The sequence below is a fragment of the Oryctolagus cuniculus genome, chromosome 21 (assembly GCF_051225735.1).
Source record: "Oryctolagus cuniculus isolate XC-2025 breed Fujian yellow rabbit chromosome 21, ASM5122573v1, whole genome shotgun sequence".
NCBI lineage: Eukaryota > Metazoa > Chordata > Mammalia > Lagomorpha > Leporidae > Oryctolagus > Oryctolagus cuniculus.
Genome location: NC_142887.1, coordinates 11,524,032 through 11,550,749, shown reverse-complemented (window position 1 = coordinate 11,550,749; position 26,718 = coordinate 11,524,032). Strand labels below are relative to the sequence as shown.

Genomic DNA, 26,718 nt, shown 5'->3' with positions numbered 1-26,718 from the left:
CAGGTAAAGCTGCCACTTCTGAAGCCGGCATCCCATGTGGGCAGCGTTTTGCGTTCCAGCTGCTCCACTTCTGATTCAGCTCCTTGTGAATGAGCCTGGGAAAAACAGCAGAGGACGGCCCAAGTGCTTGGGCCCCAGCTGCCCTCATGGGAGACCTGGAAGAAGCTCCTGGCTCCTGGCTTTGGCCTGGCCGCAGAGCTGGCTGTTGTGGCCATCTTGGGGAGTGAACCAGCGGTGGGAAAATCTCTTTCTCTGTCTTTCCCTCTCCCTCTGCAACTGACTTTCAAATAAATAAATCAATGTTTTTAAGAAAATAGTCAATACTTAAAAAAAATGCATAGGGGCCAGTGTTGTAGTGTAGTGGGTCAAGCCAGCATCCTATATCAGAAATATTAATTCTTGGGTCCCCACTCCGCCACCTTCCATCCAGCTCCCTACTAATGTGTCTGGGAAAGCAGCAGAAGATGGCCCTAGGAACTCCATCTGGGTCTCCCACATGGAGGGTAGGGGCCAAGTACTTGGACATTATACACTGCCTCCCAGGTAGATTAGCAAGGAGCTGGAGCGGAAGCAGAGCAGCTGGGACTCAAACCAGCACTCTGATATGGCATGCTATCATCACAAGCAGGGGCTTAACCATAACTCTGGCCCCCAACCCGATCTTTCTACCCTGTGGTAAGACACGCTGGACTGAGCCACAGTGGATTCGGCATTCAGGAGAGGCCCTTGGCAGCAACAGCGCTAACAGGGGAAGAATCACGCCTCCTCCCCAGATGGCAGCGGCCTGACGCAGCAGCAGGGCTGCTGCTTGTGAGTCAAGATTCAAGGACAGGGGCTGGCACTGTGGCGTAGAAGGTAAAGCCTCCACCTGCAGTGCCAGCATCCCATTTGGGTGCTGGTTCGAATCCCAGCTGCTCCATTTCTGATCCAGCTTCTTGCTAATGGCCCGGGAAAACAGAAGATGGCAAATACTTGGGCCCCTGCACCCATGTGGGAGATATGCAACAAGCTCCTGGCTTCAGCCTGGCCCAACTCCAGCCATTGCAGCCACTGGGGGAGTGAACCTGAAGAAAGAAGATCTCCTTCTTTTTCTCTCTGTATTTCTGCCTTTCAAATAAATCTCAAAAAAAAAAAGACTCAAGAACAGAACAGAGCAGTGTGCCAGGGTGAGGGCAAGGGGTGGAGAGGAGATGACGTCCCTGTAAGTCCCAGCAGCAGGGCAGGGCAACGACACTGCAGCTTCGTGCGAGCTCCCTGCCTCGGTCAGAGTGACCCTCTAAGCTGTTCCTCCAAGCTTGCCCTGCCAGCCCTGGCCATCCCTCCCGCTGGCTCAAAGATGGCCAGGGTGGTTGGGCACTGAAGGCAGCTTACAGGCCTGCTCTAATAAAGGGCAAAAACCCAGGGGAAAAGCCAGTTGGTGACCTTGACCTTGGAGAAATAAAATCCCCAACATGCTTTGCAGCGTGGGATGATCCTGTTTTGGCGGCCTTGCCAGGGCCCTGTCTGCCCCTGCAGGGTCACGGACTGCAGGCCACAAATCTGACGCTTTCTGGGGTGACAAGTTCAATTTTTGGGTTCTGTATTCCAAGTGGGAAGTTGACAAGAATGGCTTCCATGAAGGCTCTCCAGGATTTCTGCCCAAAAATGACTCCAGAGTTCCGCTGGGGATTGGCGTTTGGCACAGCGGTTAGTTAGGACACCACAGGGACCCCACACCCCACGTCAGAGTGCTCGAGTCTGAGGCACCTTGCTTCCAGTTTCCAGCTCCCTGCTAATGCGCATCCTGGGAGGCAGCAGTGATAGGTCCCTGCACCCATATAGGAGGCCCAGACGGAGTTCCAGGTTCCTGGCTGTAGCCTGGGCCACTTCCCGCCATCGTGAGCATTTGAACCAGCATACGGGAGATCTCAGACTCAGTCTATGTATCTCTGCCTTTCAAATAAAAAAAAAAAAAAAAAAAAAAGAAACCCCCCCCTCAACCCAAGGGCTCTTGGCCTGCAGAAACGGTTTCTGCTCCAGCCGGGCCCCACAGGGTTCACTCACCAATGAGCATGGATTCCCTCTGGTACTCCTGAGTGAGGTGGGAGCGCTGGGTCACACAATACACGTATCTCTCCAAGACATACCAGCACATCTCATAGTAGAAGGGGTAACGGAACTTAGGCTGCACCTGAAAGCAGAGGCCAGGCAGGAGGGGGTCAGTTCCAGGGGACAGTGGGGGGAGGAGGCAGGGAAGTGGGGGAGAGGGGGAGGGTCACTGTCATCGTCTCAGCGGGAGCGCAAATGATAGGAGGGAGAAATGGCGGTGGGCGAGCACTGGACAAAGGCAGGAGGAAGGCGCTGGGGGCAGATGCCAGAGCATGCACAGATGAGGCAGAGAGGCCCTCCAAAGGTCCCTGGGCTGCAGGCCGAGGTCCACTTCGTGATGCTGTGAGATGCAGAAAATAGAGTCCTCCCTGACCCCTGGGAGCCCACACTGCCCGAGTCCAGCCTCCCCACCCCCACCACGGGCTCGTCGCCCTTCTTAAAAATTCCTGTCCAGACTCTGCTACCCTCGTGTGCCCCCTTGGAAACCAGAACCAACCCACGGGCCTCACCACTTGCTGACAGGCTACGGAGCATCCTCCTACCTGCAGGGGCGGGGCTTCAGGTTTCCGCCTCCTGCCACTCCCCAGTCCCCACCTGGCAATGCCCAGTTCCCTCAGACACAAGTCCCCAGTGTGGCCTGGAACTGTCCCGACAACAGGGGATTCACACCCGGGCCTGGAGCTGAGCTCCATGTGGAAATCCCCTCTCGGCTGCCTCTCACAGGGGAGGAAGTAGAGGTGGAGACAGCTTTGAGGATCGCAGCTGTAAAACGGCCTGGGCCGTGGGGGATTCCGAGGGGTGGCCATGCAGGGTCCACACAGAGGAGATGGCAGCCAAAGAGGAGGGAAAGGGGCACGGCTGAAGGCCTGGGCACGGAGGGGCCTTCCACAACCTGCACCCTGAGTGGGCCTGGGAGGGGTGAGGTCGTGGCGGATGCTCTGCAGGTCCCATGTGTCCACGCTCAGACCTGCCCGCTCGTGCCTTCCATCTGAGGGCACACGTCTTGCCATCGTCCAACCACTCAGGGAGTGGGATGTGGAGCAAACACATTCTCCCGCCCCCAGCTACCCTGTGGTCTCTGCTGACAACGAACAGGCACACTCTACACCTGGGACAAGGACAAACACAGGCAGACCTCAGTCCTCTATTGGCCCGAGGTTACTGTTTGCCGGCCCTTCTCAGAGTGGCCACCTGGAGCAGTTCCCACTCTGCCCCTCTTAAGAGGCCTAGCTCTCAGCTCCTTGTCCACTCCCACTCAACTCTCTGCTATGGCGACACTGCTTTCCCTGTCTGGGGCCCCTCTTCTCCCACCTGAGAAATGGGTCCCTTTTGCTCTCCCTGCCTCTGGGGCAGGGGTGGAAAGCTCTGGAATGAAATCGCGGCGGCCACATGCTCTTCAGCCCTGGGAGGAGATGAGCGGAGTTGGGATCACCATCTAGCAGCTTCCTTGGCTCCAGCTACTTTCCTGAGAGGCTGGGGTAGCACGAGGCTGCCTCTGTTTTCAGTGCTGGGTCACTGCCCCTGGGAGTTTGAAAGACAGAGGGGCTCTCCAGCCAGCAGCAGATCTGACCTCCTGTGAAGAAGGCTTTGGGGGTCTCCAGCCCAACCCCATGCCAGGGCAGGGGACAAACAGTTTTGAAACTGAGGTGTCAATCCCTGAACCAGAGGCTGATGGGACCCTGACTCCCATCGACGGACAAAAATCCTGAGGTCGGCTTTGATTTTCCAAGTGTTTGGACACCATCCGATCAACTGTGCCACCGACAGGCACCATGGGCCCTGAGGACCTGTCGGGCTGGGGCACCATGCTTCAGGATGAGAAAGGAGGTCTCCCTTCTTTGTGGCTGAATGCAAGAGAAACCAGCTGGGTGACAACGAATGCTGATGAAGGAATTCCAGTTTAAAAAAATTTTTTTTTTTCCAAGAGAGGACCACAGGAAACAAAACTTGCAAAGAGGTGACTTACAAAAAGGCTGTTGCCTTCCACCCTTCGCCTCCAAAAGCTTCCAGCCACATGCCCGGGAACATTAAACACATGATTGCTCAACATCATTTGTTGACAAATTCGGAGCCTCACCAAGGAGCTGAGCCGTTAACCAGCGAAGCCGGCCCGAGCGACAGGCAAAGCGGCCAGAAAAAGCACGCAAGGCTCCTGGCCTGCAGGGAAACCGCCTATCTCAGGGCTTCCATCTGCATTCCAGTGGCACCGGCCTCAGTGCTTCCTCAGAGGCCCAAGTCGTGGTGGCCTCGGGGGACGGCAGCCAGGGTGTCTTAGTGTGTCTGGAACTCCCAGGTCTCAAGCGTTTGCAAACATAAAATATTGAGGGCAGTGGAAGTATCTTAAATTTTGTTTTTCTCCTGGAAAAAAAAATCAATGGGGGAAAAAAAAAACAATCCGGTGGTAGGGGGAGGCGGGGTGGGGGGGAGGGTGCTGCTGGCTGTGAAGGGGCAGGGCGGGCGGCGTTACCTCTCCTGGGAGGGCTGCTTTCACCGAGCCAATGCAGGGGGGGAGAAAGATAAAGGTGAGAGAGACGCGGTTAACGGATCTCCCTGTCCCTCACTGAGTTAAGCAGAGTCGGACGTATGCGGTGACTGTGGAGCCGCTGTCTTGAAAGGAACAAACATGCTGAGCGTTCACTCTTTGGGGGAATTCTTCCATCTCTCCTGGCAGGTTTGGAATGAAAGGAGGGGAGACGGGTCTGCCCGGAGGGTGACAATGGAGACCCAGTATTCCCGAGATGTGTGCTATGGGCAATGACTCTGCCAGGAAGGCCACAGAGCATCGGGGCGGGGGGGGGGGGGATAGGGGAGCCAAGACACAGCTTCCTTTAGAAATCTAGGAGAACCCTGGGGCTCCCTGGACTGGATGGAGGTCCGCCGCCTTGAGCCACAAAGGGAGGTTCTTTTTCCAAGACAAACCCCACCATGGGGCTTGGAGACTACAGCTTCCTCCGCTGCAGGCCCTGCGTTTGGTTTCCAAGCAAAGCCAAGCTTTAAGACTCTTGAAAAACTATTTTTAAATGGCCATAACCTTCTTAAGAAAGCTCGCAGGGATGTAAAGAATTAAGCTGTAGCGAGCTGACAAGGAGCCCTGGCATGTGTCTGGCTCCCAGTGCTCTCTCCCCAGCGCCTTTTGTCTGCCCTGGCTCCCAGGGTATACACAACTGGGCCTCTTAGCCAAGCCCCCCTTCCAAAGACCAGAAACCAAAGCAGATTAAACAGTCTGCCGCTGCTTCCAGCCCGGCCTGCCCGCCAGCCCCCCAACCGTCAACCTGCTTCAGGGAAACCAGATGGGGAGCCCACAGAGACGACAGGGACACTGGCCTTGGGGGAGGGGACCTGCCACGCTTATCTGGAAGTTGGCGTGCGATATCCCACGAGAGCTCAGCATGACGCTCATGGGGAGGGGAGCTGGGTGCCTCACAGAATGAGGAGGCTGGAATGCCCAAGGGGGATGCGATGGCTGCCCCACAGTTGCCAGGGCCTTTGGAAACCCCAGCCTGAATCTGGCTTTCAGGAATTGCCTGGAAAGCCGTAGGCCTCACACCTTCCCCAAGATTTCTCCGTTTCTATCCCACACCTGCTAGTCTGTTCACAGACAGACTGGCCTGTCCTTTGGGGCCGGCCAAAGAACAGTTGGCTGGAGCTCCAGAGAGCACTTGACCCAGACTGTGGGATGATCGTCGTGTGCCCAAACAGTGCTTTCTCCTGAATGTCACAGGGTGGCACTGCCCAAACCAGGGCTAGGCTGGCCTTCCCCATACCTGTACAGGGACGGCGAGAGGGCAAGGGAAGAAAGGCCACAAAACATGGGTTTTGCACACAGCCAGGTCCAGACGTGGGCCTCCACAGATGTAGGCATCAGAGGCAGCAAACAGGCCCATAGGAAGGGGCTCACCTGATCGCTGACGATGGATCCAAGTGGCCTCAAGAAAACCCCTGGCAGAGGGGCTCCCATGCTAGGGGTGTTAAAAGGCTCAGAGCCACATGCGCTGGCTAAGACGGACTGATGTATAGGATTCCATGTGAACCAAGGCCTGAAGAGAAGACTGGCAGAGACAGGGACCCCAGGCCCGGCACAGCTGCCCCTGTGAGGTGTATCTTCAGGGTCTGGACATGACCACACGGACATACCATATGGGCACCAATTTGAGTCCCAGTTGTTCCACTTCCACTCCAGATCTCTGCTATGGCCTAGGAAAGCAGTAGAAGATGGCCCAAGTTCTTGGGCCCCTGCCCCCATGTGGGAGACCTGGAAGAAGCTTCTGGCTCCTGGCTTGAGATCAGTCCAGCTCTGGCCACTGCAGCCATTTGGGGAGTGAAGCAGCAGATGGAAGACCTTTCTCTCTGTCTCTGTAACTACCTCTCAAAGTAAATAAATAAAATATTTTATTTTATTTTATTTTTTTGACAGGTAGAGTTAGAAAGTGAGAGAGAGAGACAGAGAAAAGTCTTCCTTTCATTGGTTCACCCCCCAAATGGCCACTACAGCCAGCGAACTGTGCCGATCCGAAGCCAGGAGCCAGGTGCTTCCTCCTGGTCTCCCATGTAGGTGCAGGGCCCAAGCACTTGGGCCATCCTCCACTGCCTTCCTGGGCCACAGCAGAAAGCTGGACTGGAAGAGAAGCAACTGGGACAGAATCCAGTACCCCAACAGGGACTAGAACCCAGGGTGCCGGCGCCGCAGGCGGAGGATTAGCCAAGTGAGCCGCGGCGCCGGCTTATAAAATCTTAAAAAATGTCCTGCAATCAGGGATGAGGGTCACACAACCGTGAATGTACTAGAAACCCCTGAACTATGTATTGTAAGTGGTGAGTTTTAGGGTATGGGAATTATATCTTTGTTTGTGAACAGAAAAACTGACATTTTGGATAGTGATGTTAACAAAGAGCAAAGACAAAAGGGAGAAGGGGCTCCCTCTGCCCCAGGCTCTAACTTCCCGCCCTGTTTCAGTGCTGAGAGAGGGGGAGGGCAAGCTCAGAGCCACAGTGCCCCTCTCGGGACATCTGCAGAGAGGTGGGCACACACCAGGCATTAAGAGCCTCAGCCTTGGCCCAGGGTGGGGGAAACCCAGTGTCTGAGAAACTGAGACTGTCAGGAGCAAAGGAAAGCCTTGGCCCCGGGCAGCTGGGGATGCCCCCAAGTGACTCTGCACTGGGCCCACAGACAGGACCCGGCGGGGACTAACCCTCAGGGGCTCTCCAGCAGATCTGGGGTCCCCACGAGGATACATGGCCAAGACCTGACCTCGGCCCTCTCTCTGACAACAAGGCAAGGAAACTCCCCCGTCCCCAGCAGCCACTTCTGCACGGAAGGAGGGAAGCGAAGGGCTCCTGAGAGCTCACGATGCTTATCCAGAAACACTTCCTCTTTGCCGAGGGGGTTTTTGGCTGTCACCGGCTGGGAGGTGGACAGAAACTCCACTTGCGGCCACCTCTCTACCCTGCATGACCAGGATGGCTGGCTGGAGGCTGGCTCGAGGCGGAGGGGCAGGAGGGAGAGGGGCACTGTGGAGGACTTCGGTGTGGCCCACGCCACACGCCGTGCGCCCCCTTACCCGGGTCCTGTCCTCAATCTCGTAGATCCGCAGCTGCATCGGCACGTTGAAGCTGTGCAGGATGTTTCCGCCGAACACCAGGGAGTCTACGGGGGTGTAGACGGCATGGATCCAACCTGGGCCGGGGAGGGTGGAGAGAGGGTGAGCCGTGGGAGGCTGCGGGAGGGAGCGCCAGCATGCAGTCGTCGGGGCAGGCGAGGTGAGCACCAAGGCCCTGGCGGCTAACTCAAGCAGGTGGGGGGAACTGCAGACCAGCCCAGCATCTTGAGAACGTCAGGACAGGTCTTTCCCTCAAGACCGGCTGCAGTGGACAGAAAGGCAGGCAGCCCGTTCCCCATGTCCATGCTGCCCAGGGAGCTGGTCACGCCCTCCCAGGCTGCACAGGCAAGCAGCAGTCTCAGGAGGAGTCACAGCAGCTGGCTCAGAGCACGACCACGGAGGGATCTCTCCCCAAACCATAGCACCCAGATGCTCTCCTCTGCCTGGGGTCCACTTTGTCATCCAAGTCCTCCCAAGCCTATTTCCAGGTGGCTTCCTTGTGCCGCCTGCACCCCACCTGGGCTCTGCTTTGGCCGGATGCCCGCAGCCCTCCCTCCTGCAGGCCCTGGCTTTGCTGCTGCCGAGTCACGGTGTGCCCACCTGTGACAGGCCTGCTCTAAGGGCTCTCAGGCCTGAGCTTGTTATTAATGTCCTGTTGGCAATCCCAACTCACAGACGAGCAAACTGAGCAAGAGAGAAGTGAAGTGACCGAATCAGAACTCAGCCCGGGGAAGTCAGCTTCCGCGCAGCCACGGAAGGCTGAGGACAAAGGAAGGCACCTGACTCATGCAAGCAGAGAATCCCTTTTCCAAAACTCTTGGGGCCAGATTTCAGAATTTGGGTTTTTTTGCTTTGTTTTAAATATAGCATAGACTGCCAGTTGAGCATCCCCCCCACCCCGAAAACCCAGAAAGCTCCAAAATCCGAATCTTGACCACAAACATTCAAAAGGTTTCAGAATTCAGGTTTTGGATTAGGGAAACTCAACCTGGACCACATCTCATTGCAGAGAGGCCACACTGCAAGTGCTCCAGCGACCCTGGTACGAACGTGGACCGCACAGAGCCAGCGGACAGGTAGTTTTATCGTCAATTCTGATCTACAGAGGCTGAGACGGCAGCTCGGGAGAGAAGAGCGGCTTTCAGAATGAAGTCACAGCTGGCAAGGGAAGCCGCTGCCCTGCACTGCATCTAAAGCTTAGCAAGGCCCAGTCAAGCCTGGGGGACAGGACTGGAAACATACAGGGGAGACTGAAAGAGAAAGATGGCACCAGGCCAAGACAGGACAGAGGCAGACGCTGCAGAAGGCAGGGGGTCGCCCAGGAACAGGCAGGAAGTGGCAGGTGCTCCGGCCTGAGCGCCTAATTCTATTGCACACTGGAACATTCCAGAGACCCACCCCCCCTCGCCCCACAATCCTCCCTGCCCCTCCCAGCGCTGAGACACCCCAGCTCCAAGTCACAGGAGGCCACCACTGCTGGCCCCTGTGCCCAACTGGCAGCTGTTTACTCTCCCTGGGAGCACAGGATGGAGCTGCTGGTCCTCGGGGGAGAACAAAGGAGAGACGGTCACCAACAATGCCACGGAGCGCAGGAACAGAGACTTTGCTGCAGGGACCCTCATCCTGCGTCCCCTCCCCAGGACTCTGGCTTGCACCAGCAGAGGCAGCTGCTGTGTGGGCTGGGGGGGTGCCACTGTGGGCCACCTTCACCCCTCTGTGCAGGTGTGGGCTGCACCTTTAAAGGGTGTCGACTTCCATACATGCTGTAGTTAGTTCCTTCTCTCTGCTGCCCCCAAGCTGGTCCTCTCAGGTTTCTGTTTCCATGAAGCAGAAGCACGCTATGCTGACTAATCTTTGCTGTGGTTACCACCATCAGCCTGCGGCTGGGACCCAGGACCTGCTAGCCAGAAGATGCCTGCGGAAGGTGCCTGAGGGGTCTCCCTCTTCCAGTATCCATTTGTCTCCCTACAGAGACCCCACGTCCAGAGGCCCAGGACAGAGACCACCCCCAGCACTGATCACCATGTGACACGCAACACTAGTACCCGATGAAAGCAAAGCGTCCGCTCCCTCCCCCGTGGGAACCTGGTGAGCAAGGACTCGGTCGATAGAGGCAATCGCCATTGATATCTGAGGTGGCCTCATCGATCACAGGGGCTCTGGAAAAGGATGGCGCTCACGCAGATCCACACATACCAGCCGCTCCTCTCCTGACAGGTGGACACGCAGACACACGGGACTTCCATCTGTCGCCCTGATGTGGCAGCACAGAGGAAAACGGAGGAGAGCTGCTGTGGCAAACGGTGGGGGGTGGGAGGCTGGGAATCTGCGCCCTGCCACTCCAGGGGTCTCAATGCATCCACTCGCCTCCTTGCCAAGCCAGGGCCTCCCAGGTGCGTGGGCAGCTGCCCCTGCATTAGTGTCGCTCTGACTGCCCCCTGAGCCCTGCTTGCTTCGGCTCCACCAAGAAGAACCGGGCAGGGGAAATCACAGCGTTCCTAGGCCCTGACCGTACCCGGCCTCCAGACGCTGTCTCGTTCCAGGAAGCGCAGGAGCAGGAGTCCCCGGCTGGTGCTGGGCTGGGGAGGCTGGCACCTGCAGCCTCCCGCTTCCAGGCCAGACTCATCGACAAGAGAAGGCAATAAACAGAGGCTATTCAGGCCAGGCGACGAGGGACAGATGCAGACACGGACGGAAAGCGGTGTGACCCACAAAACCTCCTGATGGGGTGTTCTCTGGGACCTCGGTGGGGCATGCGGAGTCCCGTCGCAGCCCAGATGCCAGGGCCTGGAATCCAAATGCCGCCTCCCCACATCTGCCTCAGCTTTTATGGCTGCTGCAGGGACACCTTCAAGGTCACAGAGCTCAGGTCAGATGCCCCTGACCCCTGGACCCTGGCTTCCCTCACCAGCACTGATGCACACCCTGTGCTGGGCCAGGCTTGGCGCTGGGTCCCGTGGCCTCTCCTCCCAATGACCTCATAGCTGGCACCAGGGGCCAAAACTGACAAACCTGGGCTGCAACGGGCCCAGGAGACTGCTTAGTTTGATCCATATTACAAAAATGGGGAAATTGCAGATGACAATTGGAACTACCAGAAATGTTTCCTTCCCTAGGGAAACGGGAAGTCTGGTGTCCTTGGCTCCATTCCCACCAGGCCCTAACTGGCTGGAACGGAGCAGCAACTATTTCCCACAGCCCTATCACCCTCGGCCACACACTGCTGCCCCTGTCCTGCTCTATACCCATTTCACAGATGGGCCCACCAGGAAGTCTAAGTTTTGGCTGGTTTTCACTCCTTGAGAAGCACATTCAGGCCTGCCCAAGTCACTGACCTCAGGGCCCTTCCCAGGCACCCCCAGAAGTGCTGAATAAGGTACCCATGCTGGGCCCCATCTCACTGGTGCGAGCTGGCTGGACTGGCACTCAGGAGGAGACAGTGTGCTGTGTGCCCCTCCCTCCCAGGCTGCCCGGCACCAAGTGGGCCTTTAAGAGAGCTTGCTAAATGAGTATTAACGTCCCAGAGTCACACGGCCAAGAACAGGGACCAGGTTCCAGTCTCCCGACTCCTGGGGTCCTGGGGAACCAGGCACACCTGGGCCTGGGCCTGGGCCTGGGCCTGGGCCTGGGCCTGGGCCCCGCCCCATCACTAATTAACTGTGGGACCTTGGGTCTCAGGTAGCCTCTTTATTAAAAAATTTAAAAAAAAGGTGACAGGACACTACATTTTTCCTTACATGAATTATTCTTTTTTTTTTTTTTTTTTTTTTTTTGACAGGCAGAATTAGACAGTGAGAGAGAGAGACAGAGAGAAAGGTCTTCCTTTTGCCATTGGTTCACCCTCCAATGGCCGCCGCGGCCAGCGCGCTGCGGCTGGCACACCGCACTGATCCGAAGGCAGGAGCCAGGTGCTTTTCCTGGTCTCCCATAGGGTGCAGGGCCCAAGGACTTGGGCCATCCTCCACTGTACTCCCTGGCCACAGCAGAGAGCTGGCCTGGAAGAGGGGCAACCGGGACAGAATCCGGCGCCCCAACCGGGACTAGAACCCGGTGTGCCGGCGCCGCTAGGTGGAGGATTAGCCTATCAAGCTGCGGCGCCGGCCTACATGAATTCTTAACTAAACCTCATCTCGGCTGGCACAGCCAGAGAAGGCCAACCTCCTGAACATGGTCAGGATGCTGGCCGTGGGTCAAAGATGCCACCTGGCTCATCAGGGTGCTTGCAGTCTCTGCCTTTTTGTTCTTTGGGAATGACTTCCAGCTCCAGCTGTCCTGACTCCAGCGCCACTGGACTGAAACGTGGTCACTTCACAGAACTGGCTCTGGCCTCCCTGCTCCTAACCCTAACTGCACTCTCACTTCCTCTCCCTCACATCAGGCCCAGCAGCACAGACCCAAGCCCCTTTCTCCAAGCTATCTTACTCCTCTGTCCCCTCCAGTAGTCTCCCTCTTCCAGGCAGCTTTCCTGGGCTGCCCTGGAATCAGGCAGAAGAACCACCACCCCCGAAGCACTGCCAGAACCCAGCCCCTTCACCTGCAGACAGCAGTGGGAAAGGCTGAGTTGCTTTGCCCCAAACAACTGTGCCAATTCAAACTCCTATCCCAGCAACACCTGTGAGCTTTCAGAGAGCTGAAGACCTGCTGAGCAGGAGATGGGAGGACTTGTGGCCAGCACGAGGGCCTAGGGTCACCCGTGGGGATGAAGGCCAGGGTGCAGGGCGGGAAAGGCCAGAATTAGATTCTCAGCTTCAGGACCAGGGAGCCGCAAGCCGGCCCTGGACTCCACAGGGCTTTACTCTCCACCCAAAGCCACAAACTGGCCACCGCCTATCTCAGCAGCAGGTCCATCCCGGCTCAGAGACAATCCCAGGCCCCCAGGAGGACCCAAAATTTTCATCTTGATCATAGACTCAAAACCCCATCCTTCAGTTTTCACTGTGGCCACAGAACAAGAAAAAAATAGTATAGATTTTCATAAACTCAACACCGAAATTTAAAAGACGGTCCCTTAAACTGGAATTGAGTGCAGGTGGCCCTCATCATCATATCCAGGGGGTCCACATCTATAGGTTCAGTCAACCAAGGATTAAAAACATCAGACAGGGGTGCAGGGTGGGGGATTGTGTCAGGGGTGAGAATTTGGCAAAGTGCTAAGGTCACTTCTTGGGATGCTTGCATCCTGTATAGGAGTGTCTGGTTTGTGTCCTTACTACTGGTCTGATCTAGTTTCCTAAAGGCACATACACCCTGGGAGGTGGCAGAGGTGGCTCAAGTGTTTGGGTCCTTGCCACCCACATGAGACACCGCAATGGAGTTCTGGGCTCCTGACTTTGGCCTAGCCCAGCCCTGCTTGTGCTAGGCATTTGGGGAGTGAACCAACAAATGGGAGCTCGCTTGCTCACTCTCTCTCTCCCTTTCAAAGAAATTGGAAATAAATAAATAATTTAATTGTGTCAGCACTGAACACATGTAAATTTCTTCTTTGTCATTATTCCCTAAACAATAAAACTATTTACACAGCACTGACATCATACTAGGTATTCTAACTAACCTAGGGATGGACTGTGAAATCCCAGTGTGGTATGTCCTGGAACTAATCCCCTGTGGGTCCCAAGTACAACTACCTCCAACCAGAATTGTCAGTCGTGGCCCAGTGCTATGGCACAGCAGGCTAAGCTGCCGCCTGCAGTGCCAGCATCCCATACCGGTGCCAGTTCAACTCCCAGCTGCTCCACTTCTGACCCAGCTCCCTGCGAATGCACCTAGGAAAACAGCAGAGGATGGCCCAAGTGCTTGGACCCCTGCACTTACAATGGAGACCCAGAAGCAGCTCCTGGCTCCTGGCTTCGGTCTGGCCTACCCACAGCCATTGCTGCCATTTGGGGAGTGAACCAGTGGATGCAAGATCTCTCTCTCTATTTCTCCCTTTCTCTATAACTCTCTATTTCAAATAAATAAATCAATCTTTATTAAAAAAAGAAAGAAGGAATAGTCGGTCTTTCTTGGGGTAGGCGTTTGATGCTGCTTAGCACACTCACATCCCCTGTGGGAGCACCTGGGGCCAAGAACAGTCCTACTTCTGATTCTAGTTTCCTGCCAGTGTGCACCGTGGAAGGCAGCAGGGGATGGTTCAAGTACTTGGGTCCTGCTGTCCACATGAGAGACTGAGTACTGGGCTCCTGGCCTCAGCCTGGCACAGCCCTGGTTGTTGCGTGCATCTGGGAAATGAACCATTGGATGGAAGATCTCTGCCTATCTGTCTCTCTCTGCCCTTTAAATGAATGAAAATAAATAAATAAAACATTTTTCAAAACAGCAACCTTTCCTTCGAGAAGCATCAGTAACAGCTACTGGGTTTTTGATCTTTAGTTAACGTCCATCTTCAGCAAAATTAAAAGTTGATGGCTCTGAATCAGTTCTCCATTTGTCTTTATGTCGTTGTTCAAAAAATCGATACCTGGGGAACCTCTGAGCTATGCTGTCTCCCCATGCCCCTTCCCCCAGCTGTTTGGAAGAAGATAAATTCCAGTTGGCCCTTTTCTAGTTCCTGAAAAGAAAAATTTTAATTTAAAAAAAAATTCTGAAACCTCGCTCACAACCCTGAGGACCAGAAGTCTTTGGGGAGCTCTGAATGGACTCCTGCTTGCTGCAGTTCAAGTCCACGTCTCCTCTTCCTGCCCTCAACAGGCTGCAGCTTGCACCCTTTGTGGGACCCTCCCCAGCCTCACCTGAGTGGCCACAACCAACACCCTTCCCATCCCCGACTGGGGGGAAGCAATCAGCCAGCCCTCCAGGTCCTGCTGGAAGGCCTGAGAGAGGGACGCAAGACCAGACCCCGAAGGTCCCCGAGCTCAGTCCCGTCCTGCCCCCACTATACAGCTGGGATAGCTGAGGTCCAGCGAGAGGAAGAGACAGAGACGCAGCAAGGCCAAGAGCATGCCAGTATTCCTTTAAATCCACCACCCCACACTGCACATCAGCTTGAGGACCTGTCAGATGGACGCCATGTCTGCCAGGGTGTCCACCACCAGGGCCCCTCCAGGGCTATCCCCCTGTCCTACGCAGGGGCACGTCCCTTCCCTGAGCCAAGCAGGCCTAGGGATAGTCCTGACACCATGGTGACAAAGTCACCCCCGCTGAACCCTTCAGCCTCCAAATCCCCAGTGCCCCTAACAGAGAAATCTCCACCTTCAGCTCAGAGTCAAAAGCCCTGGTGTGCCAGCCCCACCCCACACAAGAACTTCTACCAGGGCCAGCATCGTGGTGTAGCGGGTGAAGCCGCCGCCTGCAGTGCCAGCATCCCACATGGGCGCCGGCTCGTGTCCCGGCGGCTCCACTTCTGATCCAGCTCCCTGCTAATGGCCTGGGAAAAGCAGTGGAGGATGGCCCACGTGTTTGGGTCCCTGCCACCCATGTGAGAGATCTGAGGAAACTGCTGGCTTCTGCCTGGCCCAGCCCTGGCCACTGCAGCCACGTGGGGAGCGAACCAGCTCGTGGACGATCCCTCTCTCTGTCTCTCCCCCCCTCTGTCACTCTTTCTTTTTTTTAAAGATTTATTTGTTTGAAAGTCAGAGTTACACAGAGAAGAGGCAGAGAGAGAGAGAGAGAGAGAGAGAGAGAGAGAGAGGTCTTCCATCCGATGGTTCACTACCCAATTGGCCGCAACGGCCGGAGCCCCACTGATCTGAAGCCAGGAGCCAGGAGCTTTCTCCAGGTCTCCCGCATGGGTGCAGGGGCCCAAGGACTTGTGCCATCTTCTACTGCTTTCCCAGGCCATAGTAGAGAGCTGAATGGGAAGTGGAGCAGCCAGTCTCGAACTGGTGCCCATATGGGACACCAATGCCCCAGGCCAGGGCGTTAACCTGCTGTGCCACAGCACCAGCCCCCACTCTTTCAAAATAAAGAAATTTTTTTTTTTTAAAAAAAGAACTACCACAACCACTGCTCAAGACCAACTCTCAGAAACCTAAGTGTGACCAGCTGCTCCCTCTTAGTGGCCTCAAAGGATACTTCTATCCTCTGGTCCAAGCATCTACCCAGGGGCAGATTCTCTGCAAGCTCTTTAACACACCCATACCTAGCTTCCACTTGTATACCTCCAGTGACGGGGAGCTCACTACCTGACAGAGCAAGTCATTCCAACACTGGCTGTCACTCTTCTTCCAGGAGATAACCCTGCACCTGGCTGGCTGCAGTTACCACACGCCTTCCCTTCCTCAGGGAGAGCAACCCAGTCCTCCTCCAAGCTCCTCACGGCGGATGTGGTTTGCAGACCCCTCACTTCCCCACAAAGCACAGTGCCCAGGAGGAACGCAACCTCCCCCGTGGACTGTCCCTCTCCATCTGCACCCTCACTCCCCCTGGCTAGCATGCTCCCAGTAATGTGGCTGAAGACTGACTTCCTGACTCCTGGGTCACAGCCCACACCCGCCAGTGATGCCGCCTGTGAAACCCCTTCCCCCAAAAATGCATCTTTGTCCATCTCCAAAGATCCACGGGCCAAGGGGTCTGAGCTTGCGCAGTCCTCACAGCCACCTTGGGAAGTCTTGCTCCCATTTTACAGATAGGAACACTGAGGCACAAAGAGGTGAAGCCATGGCTTACAAGTAGCACAGCAGGAATTCCAGCTATGGCCGGGCACTGGGCTTCCCCGGAATCTGCAGAGGAACTGGTGGGGAAGCTTGCCAACTCCCCTGGGGGAGGCCGAGGATTTCTCTGAGCGGGTGTCCTAGCCCACAGGCACAGCCCCAGAGGCACTAGCAACAAACAGCCGGACAAACGCCCCAGGCCCAGAGAAACCCTACTTGGCCTAAAACCCCGGCTGAGCCCCGCACCAGCCCCAGCCGGACCTACCAGAGGGAATGAAAAACGTGTATCCCTGTTTCAGCTCAATTCTTTGGCATCGCTCCACGCGGTCCCCCAGAAAGATGTCGCTCTGCTTTCCCGACAGCACCCACTCCTCGTACAGGGCCAAGTTGTGCAGGGTCGGCGGGATCAGCCAGAAGATCTGGGGAGGGAAAGGAAGCAGTCAGCTGCAGAAGAGGCTGAGGCCAAGGCCAAAGAGACAGCCCCACCTGCCAGTGTGGCGGTGGTACATGAGGGGGGAGGCGCCACCCTTGGACCCCCTCCGAGGCCAGTCCCAGAGGCTCTCTGAGGAGGTGGCCAGGCTGTGCCTGTAGGGACTCTCCATTCTGGCCGAGGTGCTGGGCTGGGGATACTTCCTGCACTTGGTGGAACATTCCTGCTCCCGAGCCACAGGCTTGTCTGCGAGCTGGGGGGAAGGAGAGCAGGGGAATTTCCGAAGCTGTATGATAAAATGACCCAATAAATAAACCCAGCTTGTGCTCACTTTGGAAGAGGAGGAAAAACATCTGGAATCCAGTGGGCTGACTTCCTCCCAGAATTTCTTCCAGCGCGTTCAGTTAAAACAGATGCACGTGCAGACCCAGACACGCGGGGTGGCACACCCACCAGTGCAGGGACTCCTGCGCCCCCAGACGGACGTGCAGACAAAGGCAGACACAACGCACACGCCCCACATGCACAGCCGGCCTATTCTCTTGGGGTGATGTCTGTCCCAGGTGCGAAATGTTCTTGGGGTCCTGGAGGCTTGTGGAGCTGGCAGCCGGCTTAGAAGCTAGAAGGGGCCGGTGCTGGAGCTGAGGAATGAGTGTGGAAGTGCCTGGGGTCCAAACAGGCAGCTGGGTGTGCCTGGGATGCAAATGAGCTGACCTTGACCTTTCCCACTAGGGGAAGACAGAGACAGGGCGTGGCCACAGGGGATGCAGTGGCCCTAAAACTACCACAGGGCAGGGCTGGCTGGGAGGGGCCAGGCCAAAGGAAGGGGAAAGGTGAGGGAGTCCCTCCCTACTCTCACAGCCTGAGGAACACGGGAAACCAAGAGACACACTGGAACTCACCTTCCCTCCCCGGAAGACATGGTACCAGACGGAAGTGCCTCCAAAGTCGATGTGGAAGTCAGTGAAGCAACCTTTGACGCTCATCAGACAGTACCTGCAGCACCGGGAAACCCACGTCAATGCCTGCATCCCAGGAGGCGAGCGGGCCCTTGAGGTGCCCGACTGCTGCCCTCTCAGAAACGCCGACTCTGGCAAATTGCTCTTCTTCGTCTTTTTTTTCTAAATCCAAATCTAACTGGAAGCCCCTGGAATCAGGCGACCGATCTCAAGCCCCAGAGGCTGGGGGCAGCAATTTTGTTTTCAGGTTCCTGCAAGAGCTGACAGCCCATGGCCACTGCACTCCCTCCTCGCTGCAGCTTCTGCCCTTGCTCCACCCTACCCCCCCCCCCCCCGCCCAGGAAGGGGCGTCCTCTCTGTTCCTGCACAGCTCTGACACCTGCAGTTCTCCCAAGCTGCCAGACCCCTTTGTAGCAGCTGGGCATCCTGGAATTCAGTTGGAATCCACCTGCACGGCTTGCCAATCACCAGTTCTCAGTCATTCAACCAGTGTGGTCCAGCCCTGAGGCATGCATGGCATTGAGAGAAATGCAGAAGACAGCGTAAGACCCCTGTCCTTAAGGATGTGCCACTCTAACAGGGCAACAGTGCACAGAAGCTACATGGCGAGATGAGCAGCAATACGGCTAGAAAGGACAGGATGCCAGCCACAAAAGACCACACGGTGTATGTTCCACGTCTGGAGAGCACAGGGGTGGTGGCCAGGAGTGTGCTGTGGGGGTGTGGCGAGGGACTGCTAATGGTACAGGGCTTAATTCTAAAATAGACTATCATTTTGAGACTTCTAAAAAACCCCTGAATTGCACACTTTTAGTGAGTGAATGGTAAGTGAATTTACATCTCCATAAAGCTGTTGAAAATTTTTAAAAAGGTCAAAGGATTAAGAGAAGACCCTGGAACTGTAGGGGCAAGCGGAGAGAGAGCCTGAGCCTTAGGGGCTGGGACAGAGGGCGAGCATCCAGGGAGAGAAGGAACCTGCCAGCGGCTCCCCTCCCTCTGAGCGCCAGTAGGCGCTGCACAGAACACCCTTCCTTGCAGGAACCTGCCGGTCCCCCTCCTGTCCCATGTACTGCCTTCTTCAGGGTGGGCAGAGCTGGAGGAGGAGGGGGCACGGAGCAGGCTTCCAAACCCAGGCCTGGCAAACAAGGTGCCAGGGCCCCCCTCCCTGCCAGTTACCCCTTCCCACAAGAGCCCCGGGTGGCGCGGCCAGGGCAGCCTCCCCACCGCTCATACCCATGCACCTTGGCGCCTCCGGGGCCCCGCACACACATGCTTACCCCACTGACCTCTTTTCCCTGCTGCACTTTGCTTTTCCGAGGTTTGGGGGAGAGGGGAGGAACGGGGCGGGGACGGGCAGGGAGGAGCCAGCAGCAACCCCGAGTGGAAATAATGGGGACGTGGGGCTGAGCTGGCTGGAAGGCGGGAGGGCTCTAGGGCCCCCCTCCCTCTGCCTGCCTTTTGCACCTCGCGTTCAGGTGGACCCGGGGCTCGGCAGTATGCAGGCGGCGTGCCCCGCGTCCCTCCTCCCGATAGGCTGGAAGGAGCCTTAACCATGTGTCTGCAGGAGGCTGACAAATCAGAAGGCCTCCCCGTACATCAGAGCCCCGCTGCCTAGCAACCCCTTCGGAGGGGTGTAGTTGACAGCACAGGACGCAGGCTGTCACGAAGCTGGCACCAGGGTTGCTGAAGTCCCGACTCGGAGCTCCACGCCCTCCCTGCCCGCCAGCCCACAGCAGCCCAGCCCCATCAGGGCCCCAGCCTGAAGGCCTGGGTGACCCTCTTCTCTCCCAGGAACTGGAAAGGTGGGGGGGGCCTGAACCTACCCCACCCCCATGAACCACATCGGCCTCTTCTTGTTAAATACCACTTCAAAATATTAGTCCTGGTTTTCCTAAAAACCACCTCTTCGTTGTGGCTTTTCTCTCTCTTTTAAAAATCTAACCTTGGTTTCCACCCCCCTCCAGGCCCGAGCTGAACACAGTCGAGGGAAAACAATTTAAGTGCGTGTGGGGTGGAGCCAGGAGGACCAGCCTAGCTCTGGCTGCAGCCAGATGCCCACTCTGTCCCCACAGCAGAGAGGACCAAAGAGGAACGTGGCTGTGGGGCTCCAGGCCCAGGGCTGCCAGGCCGCCCAGCCCAGCCTCCCCCCAGCAGCCCCCAGCCCAGGTTCCCCAGCACGTGTAGAATGGGAATCCTTGGGAACTGCTGCTGCTCTAAGCAAGGAAAGTTCTCCGAGTTGAGCTCCTGTCTGATCTGCCCCGAGGATCACCCTGCAGCGTGCACGGAGGCCCCTCCCACGCAGGTCAGGGGACCACTTCCAGATCCCCTCTCCTGAAGAAGGCCCCCTCCTCCCAGCGTCCCTGGTGCGGGGCCTAGGCTGCCCCTCCTCCCCGCCCCTCCCACCCGGACACAGCTGAGTATCGGGGCCGCCCGGGTGGCTGTGACAGGGCTGCTTTGTCCCGGTCCAAGCAGCCAGCAGGCCACCCCTGGCTCCGTCCAGGCGCTGACTCCGGGTCCCCCCTCCCTGCTCGCTCTGGCGTGACGCCTTTGCACTGACCTCTACAGCTTCCTCTTCCCAAGCACACCGCAGTCACATGGGCACCCCGGCTCGGTGCCACGGCAGCTAAGCTCTCTCCCTGCTGCCGGCCGACAGCCGGGCTTCCGTCTCGGCCTCGCAGGCTTCCCGCCTGGGGAAGCCGCACCCCTGACACCCCCACAGCGCAGGTGGCTTCTGTGTAGGAGGGCACCCTCCAAGTTGGCCGCTGAATATTAGGAGCCCCGGAGCTAAGCCCTTGGGGGGTTCCCGCCCTGCACCGGCCCTGGCTGGCTGGGAGAGCCGTAAGGGGGGGGGGGGGCGCTGCACCTGCAGCACCAACTTTGGGGCGCTGCCTGGGGGTCTGAGAAGGCGGAGTGGCCGCACCCCGCCCTTTTCCCTCCAACTTGGCGAAACTCTCCCCCTCCCGGGGGGGGGGGGGGCGCCAGGCGGCGTCCCCTCGGGAAGAAGGCTAGCTGGAGGGGGGCTGCAGGCTGGCACCGGTGGCGGGCTGGAGGCGCGCGCGCGCTCCACTCTTGCACCCGGCCCCGGGAGACACAAAGAGCTGCTCCGAGACGCCGACCGTGCCGCCTGCGAGCGGGAGGCCACCCACACCCCGCCCCGCGCGCCACAAAGGAGCGGGACGCAGCGCGGGGACGCCCGCCCGGCCCGCCCAGCGGCCCGCGGTTACCCTCGGCGGCGGCGGCAGCGGCGCGGCTCCCGGGCGTCCCCTTCGGCGGCGGAGGCTCGACGCGCGCCCGGTCCTGGCGGCGACACGAGCCGGGCCCCCTCCACGGCGCTGCCAGGCCCCTGCCGAGGACGCTGGGGCCCCCGCTCGCTGCCTTCCGTCCTCGGGGAGCCGGACGCAGCCTGCGCTCATCCCCGAGCTGAAACTGAACACCGGCGCGGCGCGGCGGCCGCCAGGGAGGCGGAGGGAGGCCGCGGCGGCGACAGGGAAGCGCCGGGCCAGCGCCAGGGGACGCCGCGGCCGCCCCCTCGTCCCGGCCGCGTGGGGGCACCAGGCCAGCGCCCCCACGCCCGCTCCACCGGCGACGGCTAGTGGACCCTCGCGCCCGCGTTTTCCCGGAGCGTGGATGCCGCTGGCTGCTGGGTGCTGGCCCAGCGCAGCCACCTTTCTTCAGTGTGCAGCTCCGCTACAGCAAGGACCAGAGCGGGGGATTGAGGGAGTGGCAGCTCAGGGGTTGCGGGGACGCGCTGGGACCCCAGACCCCACCGGCTGTGTGATCCCGGGCAACTTGCATGCTCTCTCTGAGCCATCTCCTCCCTCGTAACGTTGGGGGAGGCGACTTGCAAGTTGCACTCTGCCTTCTAAGGCGCTGTTAGTGCTCCTGCCCCTGCCCCTGCCTGCCTGGCGGCTAGCTGTGCACCCCCACACCCCAGAATCACTGTGGGAATCCACTGAGCTGAATACCCAGTAGCCAGAAACCATGCTACTTAGGTAATTTAATCTAAATTTCACAAGCTTGTGAGTCCCGGGCTGTTCCCAACGTTGAGACGAGGAAGCCTCAGACGTTGAGGCTCAGAGGCTGGGCTCCTGGCCCTGGTCGCCAGCTTGCTAAGTGGCGGTGCTCACCCCAGCAGCCTGTCTCCGGAGTCTCTCAGCCCTTCTCCCCCGGGGTCTACCTGAGGGAACTCCAGTGCAGAGCTAGGGTTGCAGGCAAACCTGAAAGACCGACTTCCGGCTGAAGGAGGCCATCCAGCTCAAATCAGAAGCCCCACCCTCTGCTCCCACCCTGTCACACCCTGCCCCTAAACCACAAGGGGGCAGGAGACGGTCACCGAGCCTCTGCAGAGGCAGGCAAGCTGCACAGCGCTGCCCAACAGCAGAGAACCAGAGCTTCTAATTGGTAAATGATAAGAGCTGTTTCTCCCTGAAAACAACCCGTCGTCCTCACTTTAGGGACAAGGACACTGAAGCCGTTTCACAGTGGTCAAGGGCCTGGCCAGGTGTTGCTCCCTGGCGTCACTTCGGGCAGAGAACAGCCATTAGTACCTTGCTGGTGGCAGGCCATAAACTCTTTGGAACTGCTGGGATTTCTTAGCACATGCATGTCTTGCTTATTTTAAAGACACATTAACTCAGGCAGGGGTCCTTGGGCAGGCACTTTGTCTGGTTGTGGGGTTAACTGAGCTTGGAGCGGACCACCCTGAGAGCTGGACCAGGCTGTCCACGTGAGAGCACTTTTAGTCACAAACGCCTCAGCTCCTTGATGGCAGGGACCATATCCAATCGTTTGGTGTAAACGCAGTACCCAGAAACAAACTGAAAATCACTGTCGTCGGCCGTGTGGCACTGGACCAATCTCCTCCTCCCAGGGACTCGGCATCCCTGTTGGAGGGACCAGACAGGGGCTTCTACTTGGCTGCTTTGTGGTCAAACCAGGGAATTTCTCAAGTCCAGCTTCTCTAGTTGTCCAAAAGCCCCACTAGCCCCTGCTGTCTTACCCACAGCCTGAACCAATGTGAACTTCTGTCCTTGTCTGTAAAAGGGAGACAGACACCCACCTCCAGAATGGCTGAGGTATGCATGCCAGGTGTCTGAATTGGCAGCTGGCTTCAGGCACGACAGCACAGAGAACCCTGGCTTTATTTGTTTCTCTTTTAAAGGTGGAGAAGAGAGAAAGCCAGGAATGGAGAGGCCTGGGGTCTGGGGAATGGCCCACGGCCTCCTCCCCGTTGTCACTCTCCCTGCCTGACTCATGACCCAGGGATGGCCATTTGTGATGCCAGCAACCACGGCTGACAGGAGGGCGGCTCCGGGTCGAGAAGTGAATGCGGGCCGCGGAGGAAAAAGCCCCACACAAGCCTGAGGGAGGGTGGACTGGGGAGCAGAGAGTGCCAAATTCCAACAAGGCCAGATGGACAAACATCTTGTCCCACACGGGGATCACACCTCACATTTCACACCTACTGCACACTCCATCTTCCCCTCAGCACGGGAGGGAGGCGGGGCGAGCATGATGGCAACGCCTCCACCCCTTTGTAGGCTCCAAGAGGAGGTGAAAGGGAGCAGCCTGCTGGTCCCAGGGCTCGTTTTCTTCTCTGGGTTTTAGCTTCTCCACCCCAGATTTTCCCTCAGTCCCTCCCGCTACCCCTCAGAAAGCACGTGGGGAGAAAAAGGCATTCAACTCTCAATTTTCTGGGGCCAACCATATGCTGCAGGCAGAGTCTCCTTTGTGCTGGGCACTTAAGCTCCTTTACTGCTTGTCAGACCACACCCAGCAAACGCTGGTGAGCAACAGGAGCAGAGGAAGAGGAGGGGAGAGCCCCTCATCCCTTTCTAGAAGGTTCTACCATCTCTAAGGGTCTTACATGAAACCTAGGGGGAGCTTTGGTGACACGTCCACAAATCCCTTGTCACTCTTCCTTCAAGAGAGAGAGGGCTGGACTTGCCAGATTGCTTTTAATTAACAGAGCACGGGGAAAACCAACACTAGGTGACCTTCAAAATTAGGTCACAAAAGGCACCGTGGCTTCCTCCTTGGTTTGTCTCCAATCCCGTGCTCGGAGGAACCAGCCATGAGGATGCTCAGGCAGCCCTGCAGAGTGCTCCAAGTGTGAGGAGCTGAGGCCTCCGCCAACAGCCATGTGAGTGTGGCGTCTTAGAAGTGGATCCTCGGGCCCTGGTGGAGCCAACTCACGGCCCAGCCACCCAGCTAAGCCACTGCAGGACTCCTGAGCTAAAGGAACTGTGAGATAATGTTCATTGTTTTAAGCTGCTGTTGTGGCTCAGCAGGTTGGCATCCCATGAGTGCCAGCTGGAGTTCCAGCTGCTCCACTTCCAATCCAGCTCCCTGCTAATGTGCTTGGGAAAGCAGCAGAAGATGGCCCAAGTACATGAGCCCTAACACCCATGTGGGAAACCTGGATGAAGTTCCAGGATCCAGGCTTCAGCCTGGTCCAGCCCAAGACATTGCAGCCATCTGGGGAGTGAAGCAGCAGGTAGAAGATCTCCCTTTCCCTCTCTAAGTCTGCCTTTCAAATAAATAAAATGAGTTTTTAAAAAGAAGATATTTTGGTGCAAAAAAGTTGATATCCATTGCATAGTTTTTCTCATAATACACATTTACTTTAAAGTCAGAGAGAGAGATCTTCCATCCACTGGTTCATTCCCCGAATGGCCACAGTGGCTGGGGCTGGGCCAGGCTGAACGAAGGAACCTGGAATTCCATCCAGGTCTCCCATGTGGGTGGCAAGGGCCCAGGCACTTGGGTCATCTTCTGCTGCTCCTCCCAGGCCATTAGCAGGGAGCTGGATTGGAAGTGAAGCAGCAGGGACTCGAACCGGCATCACAGGAGGAGGCTTTACCTCCTACTGCCACAGTGGTGGGCCCATAATATGCATTTTCCATGAGAGTTTTGAAGACCTCTTCTATGCATAGATCTCAACATTTTTTGCACTAAAATGAACAAATCTGTTAATTCCTTTTTTTCTTGAACTTTTTGAAGTGTCCTTGTACATTAATATCCCCCTTGCACAACTCATGTCTCCCATGAAGTTGCAACCATGCCCTTGACCCCTGTCACCATGCCCTGCCTTGAAACTCCTAGGCTGCTCCCGCCCACTGATCAAGATGCGTGTCTGCAGCATGCTACCCTCCCCCCAATGCAAAGGGGAGCCATCAGCCATCTCCACTGTGCAGGCGCCTCCAGCGTGGAAGCCCTGCGGTTTCCAGAAACAACGTCATTTTAATTCAATTCTGCAGACCCATTCCAGGTGGGATCTTTACCTGGAGGTGGGAGAGTACATTACAGATCAGCGTTCTTTTCAGCCAAACAAATGGACTATTTCTGAGGTGGCAGTGTCCTTCCTAACAAGGTTCAAATCCTTAAACATGTTCCCGTGGCTACTGACAGGCTTTGTAAATCTGTTTGCCGTGCAATTTTTAACCCATGCACCGGAGGAGACATGTGATCCTAGAAAAACTGTGCGTGAGCCCTTTTGTTTTTTGATAAATCAGACAGGATCCTAAAGGTATTAATAGTGCTTGCTATTTAAAGGACTCCTTGAAAGAAAGCGAAGAAGATAGTGAGCATCTCTGCGAGGCAAAGCAGTCATTAACTCATCGAGATCTGTGCCCCCCAGTGCCACTCTGTCTTCCCTGTGTTGTCCCTGTCCTATCCCGGTCCCATCTCTGTCTGCCTGACCATGCGGCCGCCTCCTCATGACCACCCAGCCCCACCTCCTGCAGGCCCCAAGGCATCAGCAGGATGCTGAAGAAAAACCTCGGCGTGTCCTTCTCCGCTTAAAACCATGGGACTTAAAACCTGTGCTCAGGGAAGGACGGCGAGTCAGGCCCCATCAGCCTGCTGCCCTCACCCTGCCCCAGCTCTGGCAACTCCCCCATGCTTCCTGGCCATCCCAGCTCCTCTGCACCCAGCAGGGAAGCGCTTCCCAGTGCTCCCCATGCAAGGGTCCCCTGGAGCCCTCCAGACCCCAGCTCTGGATGCGGCTCCTGGCCTCTGGGGCCACGTGAGTTCCCTGATGTGAGCTCCATAGCACTGCAGGCCACAGTACAAACTTCCATTTGCTTCTATGACGACTGGATTGGCATCCGTCCTCCCTCCTAGAGGACAGGGGCCTCCTCTGGTTCTGTCTCTCCTGGGTTCCCCAATCAGACGTTCAACACTCAGTTGCTGAATGGACCCATCAATCACTCAATTAATCCATAAGCCGTCCTCTGCTTGGAACTCATCTCTGGGCCCCATATCCTTTCTCCCAGCTCTCTCCTCCTAGTTCCTCCAAGGGCCTGTGTACTTCCTTCCTCCTTCCCTCCCTACTTCCTCCCACCTCCTCTGTTTATCTAAAGTCCAAGTCACGTGCACACCTCTCCACTCCCCAAGCCTTCCTGACTACAGAAAGGCTTCCCCCAGCCAAAATGCTGTCCCTTTGCTAGGATTTGAGCTGCTGCAGCGCTGGCCATCACAGCCCATTCTCCAGCACGCATGGTCTCTAGTCTTGATCATTATTTTTGTCTTCCCCATCCCAGGGGCTCTGTAAATTGTGCTGTGATGGAAACAGAACAGACCAAATTGAAAACGAACCCAGCTACCCTCCCTCGCCACCTGGAGCCTGGCCTTTGCCTGTGAGGCTGCCCAGATGCAGGCGGGGGTAGGGAGCTTTGGCTCTGGAGGGCAAGAAAAAGGCCTGCGAAGTAATCCGAGAGACAGCCTGAAAGCAAAACCCCGAGGGCTGGGAGCCGGGCGTGCTGGCCTCCCTTACAAGGCCTGGCATGCGGTCCGCACTCAATATGCACTGAATGAAGGGCCGAATGAATGGAAAGTTCACAGCCTTGAAGCTCCTGGGGGCACTGCTGGCAGCAGGGCTGAGCACAGAGGATGCTAATGGAGTCGGGGCTGCCAGCACCAGCTCTTCTAGGAAGCCCAGAGCGCCAGGCCTGCCTGGGCCAGGCAGCATCTCCTTTCGCTTTTGGGGATGGAAAGACGGAGGGTTTGAGATGGTGGGAACCGCAACGGAGACTTCCTCCTCCTCCTCCCGCACC

At 57.1% G+C, this 26,718-nt stretch overlaps 1 protein-coding gene across 12 annotated transcripts in view; it reads right to left on the bottom strand.

Annotated features, from left to right (window-relative positions):
* Positions 1-26,718, bottom strand: part of KDM2B (lysine demethylase 2B) — a 158,146-nt gene that overhangs the window by 58,479 nt on the left and 72,949 nt on the right. For 10 of the 12 annotated variants that reach the window (XR_011385264.2, XR_016227101.1, XM_070066159.2 and 7 more), the window contains 4 exons: positions 17,606-17,699; positions 16,539-16,692; positions 7,647-7,762; positions 2,044-2,170 (listed from right to left, as the gene is read on the bottom strand). Coding sequence is in view for 10 of the 12 variants with exons in the window: in XM_070066159.2 (XP_069922260.1) it covers positions 2,044-2,170; positions 7,647-7,762; positions 16,539-16,692; positions 17,606-17,699 (491 nt within the window). In the remaining 2 variants the exon portion in view is untranslated. Of the gene's footprint in view, positions 1-2,043; positions 2,171-7,646; positions 7,763-16,538; positions 16,693-17,605; positions 17,700-20,219; positions 20,243-21,839; positions 21,948-26,718 lie in introns of those variants that run through there. The other 2 variants (XM_089323084.1, XM_017349538.4) reach the window with 2 other exon arrangements.